This window comes from Ipomoea nil, unplaced genomic scaffold (assembly GCF_001879475.1).
Source record: "Ipomoea nil cultivar Tokyo-kokei standard unplaced genomic scaffold, Asagao_1.1 scaffold0684, whole genome shotgun sequence".
In the NCBI taxonomy this organism is placed as follows: Eukaryota; Viridiplantae; Streptophyta; class Magnoliopsida; order Solanales; family Convolvulaceae; genus Ipomoea; species Ipomoea nil.
The window spans coordinates 1,851,738-1,857,247 of NW_017617112.1; the positions used below are offsets into that span (position 1 = coordinate 1,851,738).

At 42.9% G+C, this 5,510-nt stretch overlaps 1 protein-coding gene across 1 annotated transcript; it reads right to left on the bottom strand.

The window, feature by feature from the left end:
- Nucleotides 1-1,009: 1,009 nt before the first annotated feature.
- LOC109175140 (uncharacterized mitochondrial protein AtMg00810-like) lies at nucleotides 1,010-2,908 on the bottom strand. The gene is made up of 6 exons (XM_019324391.1): nucleotides 2,869-2,908; nucleotides 2,693-2,745; nucleotides 2,464-2,623; nucleotides 1,584-1,688; nucleotides 1,409-1,551; nucleotides 1,010-1,333 (listed from the first exon to the last, which is right to left on the bottom strand). The coding sequence occupies exons 1-6, from the start codon at nucleotides 2,906-2,908 to the stop codon at nucleotides 1,010-1,012; spliced, it is 825 nt and encodes a 274-aa protein (XP_019179936.1).
- Nucleotides 2,909-5,510: the final 2,602 nt, after the last annotated feature.

Here is a 5,510-nt window from a genome sequence, read left to right on the forward strand (position 1 = left end):
TAAATGCTAGAAAGGTTTTCCATTCATGTAACGATGTATTAACACAGATTGAATGAATAGGGAGGAGAAAATTTTGGGATTTTTTTGGCACGGTTTTCTCACTATAGTTTGAGATGGACCGAGTTACAAATTCATGTTGAGAAATATATACACAAACTATATTGTTTTCTCTTTTCCCTCCACTCATAATACTTGCCTAGTACCTTATTGATTATACAAACATGTATGAAAGAACTATTATAGTGTATGGTTTAGAGTGAATCGAATAATATTTTGTGAAAACTAAACTTATTTATGAATTTGATACCTAATTTAAAAACCCAATGGATTAATGGTGAATTCCTTATATTGAATAATGTTGATTAAATGTGGTAATGTCACAATAATCAACGGCTAAAAGTGAAAAATTTGTCAAAAAAATTAAGTAAAACTCTAAATGAGTTTAATAGTTCTGTTCCAACACCATAAAATAAAACTTGAGCAACTCTTTCTTTGGAATTAGCGTAAATTGAGAGAGATTCCAATTGACTTTGCTGAAATTTCAACAATGAGGTTAATTGAATTACTAGGTTGTCAATTTAGAACAAACAACGTGACGATGAGAGTGTATGTAAAAGTGTTGTATTCAGTAGTAATGTCTGAGAGTACAGATAGCAAATATATAAATACTAGATAGAGTCCTAGTCTAACACGAATAATATAGTCATAGTCTAATATGAATAATATAATCCTAATATTCCCCTCAGGCACAAGATTGACTAGCCAAAACATTGAGCTTGTCACGAAAAGAATTAAAACGAAGAGATGAATGAGACTTTGTTGAAATAAAGTGCACCTCTAACTCTTTAGAATTACTCACGCTAGTTGATCCTTGGTTGAAAATAAAGTGCACCTCTAACTCCTTTTTAGCAACTTTATCGCGAACAAAATGATAGTCAATCTCAATGTGCTTCGTGCGGGCATGAAACGCTGGATTGGCACATAAGTAAGTAGCTCTCAAGTTATCACACTATAGTCGAGGAGGAGACGCAGGAGGGATGCCGATTTCGTTTAATAGGGAAACAAGCCATGTAACCTCTGCAGATACATCAGCTAGCCCATTGTATTCTGCTTCAGTTGAAGAACGTGCCACAGTCCGTTGCTTCCAACATACCCAAGATATAAGATTACTGCCTAAGAACACAGCAAAGCCACTAGTAGACTTGCGATCATTCGGATTGCCAGCCCAATCTGAGTCAGAATAAGCGTGAATATCCATAGATGTAGACCGAGAAATCCGCAGACCAAGATTCAGGGTGCCCTTGACATACCGCATGACTGTTTTCAGAGAGGCCTAGTCCGTAGTAGTGGACGCATGCATGTGTTGACACAAGAGATTAACAACATAAGATAAATCAAGATGAGTTACCGTAAGATACTGGAGAGCACCTGCAAGACTCTTGTACTGTATATGATTGGGATAGGGAACGGCGACTTCGTCGGTGATCTTCGCAGAAGAGACGGGCGTGACTACTGGCTTGCAGTCAACCATGCCAGCACGTTTGAGAATACCTTCATGTACCGTTGTTGTGATAAAAGCATACCGCCAGATAACGGGAGAGTCTCAATACCCAAAAAGAAAGAAGGCACACCCATATCACGAACCTTAAACTCAAGGGCTAATTTATCAATAAGAGCAGTAACACGATCTGAGTCAGAACTCATAATCAAAATGTCATCAACATACACCAAGAAATAAAGACGAATATGGTCACGAGAATAGATAAAAAGAAACACATCCGTCTTTGAAGGCGAGAAGCCCACAGAGACAAGAAAATCATGCAATCTTGTGAACCAAGCACGCGGAGCCTATTTGAGCCCGTATAGAGATTTTTAAAGCAAACACACATGATCAGTTAATGACTTGTTCTCATAACCAGGCGGCTGTCGCATATAAACAGTCTCAGCTAGCTCACCATTTAAAAAGGCGTTATGAATATCCAATTGGCGAATAGTCCACCCACGAGATAGGGCTAAAGATAATAAGGCGTACTATAGTTGGCTTAACCACGAGACTAAAGGTCTCAAAAAAGTCTTCTCCAGCAACCTGATTAAAACCCTTGGCCACCAGCCTAGCTTTATGACGTTCTATTGAACCATCGGCCTTCCGTTTGGTTCTGAAAACCCACTTGCAACCAACAACATTCATACCTGGGTGAAACGGAACAAGACGCCACGTATGATTATGTACCAAGGCTTTGAACTCCGCGTCCATCACATCACGTCACTCAGGAAACTTTACCGCCTGAGTGTAACAGGTGGGCTCAGGCACTATGGTAGAAATAGTGGTTAAGGCAACATGTTGATGCGAACCCGAGCTACAAGTGTTCATAGCATGCGATCGAGGAGGAGGAGTGACTCGCCGAGGAAGTTCGCGCGGCCTGCCGCGCTGCTCAACCTGCTGGTCCGAGATAGTCCGCTCACTTGATGAGGACTGCTCGGGACCATTATCGTCACCATCGCCAGAAGCCGAGACGGGCTCATCAGACTGCTGAGCATCATCAACAGCCGTGGCTGAGACACCACCACCTCGGCACGTCACAATCGATGCAGTAGCCCAAGGTTCGGAACATGGTCTAGCAACCTGCGAGGCAACAGGAGAAACAAAGGGAAACACAATCTCATCGAATCGCACGTGGCGTCAGATAAAAACCTTATTAGTGTTAGTGTCCAAACAGCAATAGCCGCGATAAGACGGAGGATAACCTAGAAAAACACAGGGAGATGAACAAAACTGGAGTTTATTGCGATTGTATGGACGAAGGATAGGAAAACACAAACAACCAAACACCCGCAAGTAAGAGTAGGAAGGGGGAGAACGATGCAAACGAAAATGCGGAAACTCATCAGACAGAACACGAGTAGGCATTTTATTTATAAGATAAACAACAGTCTCAAACACATAGTCCCAAAAACGAGAAGGATTCGTAGCGCCAGTGTCCGGGAACCATTCACGAGGACCACTAGGATCACCATTCTCACTAGAGACAGCCACATTCTCTTGCGGTGCCGAGGGGTCGTGTAACACCCCGTGTTACGGCCCTTAATCCTGAATTAATTATTTAATTAATTCCATTAATAATAATTAAAAAGGATTTAATGTGATTAGAAATCCCTTTAATTAATTAACGTGGTCCACCACGGATCATGGACCCTTGCCTAAATTAGAGCCTTAAGCCTATTAGGAATAAAGAAAGTAAACCTTTTACTATTCAGATTCTGATTAGGAATCCTAGACCTAGTTATCTATTAGGAATAAAGGAAGTAGGTCTTTTACTATTCAGATGATGATTAGGGTTCCCTTTAATTAATTAATATGGTCCACTAATTCCAAAAGAAATAGAATTAGCAAGCCTATAATATTAGTTCCTAATTAGGACTCCTAAATATATAAATAGGGGACTTAATAGGCACCTAGAACCCCACACGTCTACACGCCCCACCACCCCAGGAGAGCTCCAAGAATTCCCTTAGGAGAAATCAAGAAAGCTTAAAGAAAGATCCTTCATAGCCAAGGAGTTAATTAAGGCTAAGAGGTAACCCATGTCTCAACAAAACCTATTTTCATAGTTAAGATTTCCCCTTAGGGTTTCCCCCGTTTATGATGAATGGCGTGATTGTGATGTTTATTACTATTGGTGTTGAATTGATGATTCCATGGGGAATCTTTATAATCTTGATATTGGGAGTTTCTTGATAATTATGATGTTCTTGATGATTAATTGGGATTTGATGATTATATGTTGTTCTTGATGATTATGATGTTCTTGATGATTAATTAGTATTCTTGATGATTATGTGTTGTTCCTAATAATTGTGTGATGTTCTTGATGCTTATGAGTTATTCTTACCGAATCTTGCAATTAGAAGATGAATCGTATTCTTGTTGATATAAAAGTGATTAGAACCCTAGGTTGTATCGTATGATCTTATTCTTGGATTATCGGGTGGGGAAATCGCATGTTTGGGTGTTGATTATGTTTAGAAAAGCATGATAGGTTATGTGCCGTTCGTTTCTCGTATTTGATTCGTTAAATTGTCTACGTGTGGTCGTTGATTGCTTTGTAAAGTGTCTAAGCATGGTTTCGGGTTCCACATCGGTTCCCGGGACGAAGTAGTTGTGAAAAGAGTCAGTGGGGGGTAGGTGGGGGGTAGGGGACCCGCCACCTACCCACGGCCAGACTTGCTGTTTGGGCAGCGGGTAGCCGGCGGGCGGGCAGCTGCCCACCGGCGACCCGCTGCCCGGATTTACTGTTCCGGCGGGCAGCCGGCGGGTGACCCCCACCCACCGGCTACCCGCTGGAAATTGTCCCCCTTGGGACCCCGGCTTCCCCGTTTGATGTTTCCCCGATCCCCGTGGTGTCCCAACGGACCCCGTTTATCGTGCGTATGTCTAGTTTGATGTTTCGGGTACCGTTCGTAGGTTTATGAGTCTGTTATATTGCATGCTAGTTGAATTGGTACGCGGTTGGCCTAGGTGGAAGAGGTATGAACCCCTTAGGGCTATTCCTAGCATGTGATGGATCACGCATAGGTTTCGTTATACGTTTATTCCCCTTCCCAACGTGTAATGTGGGTTGCATGTGTTTGCTATGTGTTATGTGTGCGTGGGGCCAATTCGGTAAAGGATCGGATTGGTCATCCCGAACAGAGGGTTCGGAGGCTGGCTGTAGTCAGGTGGGTTTCCTGGCTGCAGTCAGGTGACGTTATCCTGGGCAGCGGCCCAGAAGCTGGTTGTAGTCAGATGGGTATTCCTGGCTGCAATCAGACGACACCTCCTGAACAAAGGGTTCGGAGGCCGGCTGTAGTCAGATGGGTTTCCTGGCTACAGTCAGAGTGCACGTCCTTATGGGCTTGGTTCATTGGGAGCCAAAGCGATGACTCCTCCGTGTGGATACGGGGCAGGGTGCTGCGGGGCCGTGTCAGAGCTATATGCGCTGACCCTCATGTATGGGCATGCGATTGGTCCTGTGGCGCCAACAAAGTGTGCTATGTGATGAGATATGGATGAGTTGTTATTATGAGTATCTTGGGGATGTGACTATGGGTTTTATATTGGGGATTGTTCATATTGGGTTATGATTATTGTCTATGCCTTACCTTAACTGCCTTATCTGTTGTGAACTGCATATGCGCGTTATGACTGTTGCTCGTGTCTGGTCTTATCTGTCGAGTCATTCCCGGTTTTAAAGCTAGAGTTCGTAGGATATATCTTCATGCTCAAATGGTTTTTGTATATCTATATATATGTATCTCTATATGTATTGTATTTCAACGCGTTGAAGTGGGTTACCAGCATCTCTCGCTGAACAGATATATTTGGCTTTCAGGCACAGATGACTAGAGCACTGGAGCGCGCTAGAACTGGAGCGTAGAAGTAGAGTAGTTTCCCATCGGCCTGCGTGCCATGTTATGCATTATGTTTCAATGGATATTAGTTAGACTGCCTGTGCACCTGGGTTCTCTAGCCC

What these genes read in the sequence shown, in the direction of transcription:
- LOC109175140 (XM_019324391.1), bottom strand. Translation starts at nt 2,908, where the DNA reads ATGCCTACTCGTGTTCTGTCTGATGAGTTTCCGCATTTTC. An exon ending in TGATGAGTTTCCGCATTTTC is followed by an intron (nt 2,746 to 2,868) that starts GTTTGCATCGTT and finishes GTGTTTTTCTAG; the next exon opens with GTTATCCTCCGTCTTATCGC. An exon ending in TCCCGAGCAGTCCTCATCAA is followed by an intron (nt 1,689 to 2,463) that starts GTGAGCGGACTA and finishes GTTCTGACTCAG; the next exon opens with ATCGTGTTACTGCTCTTATT.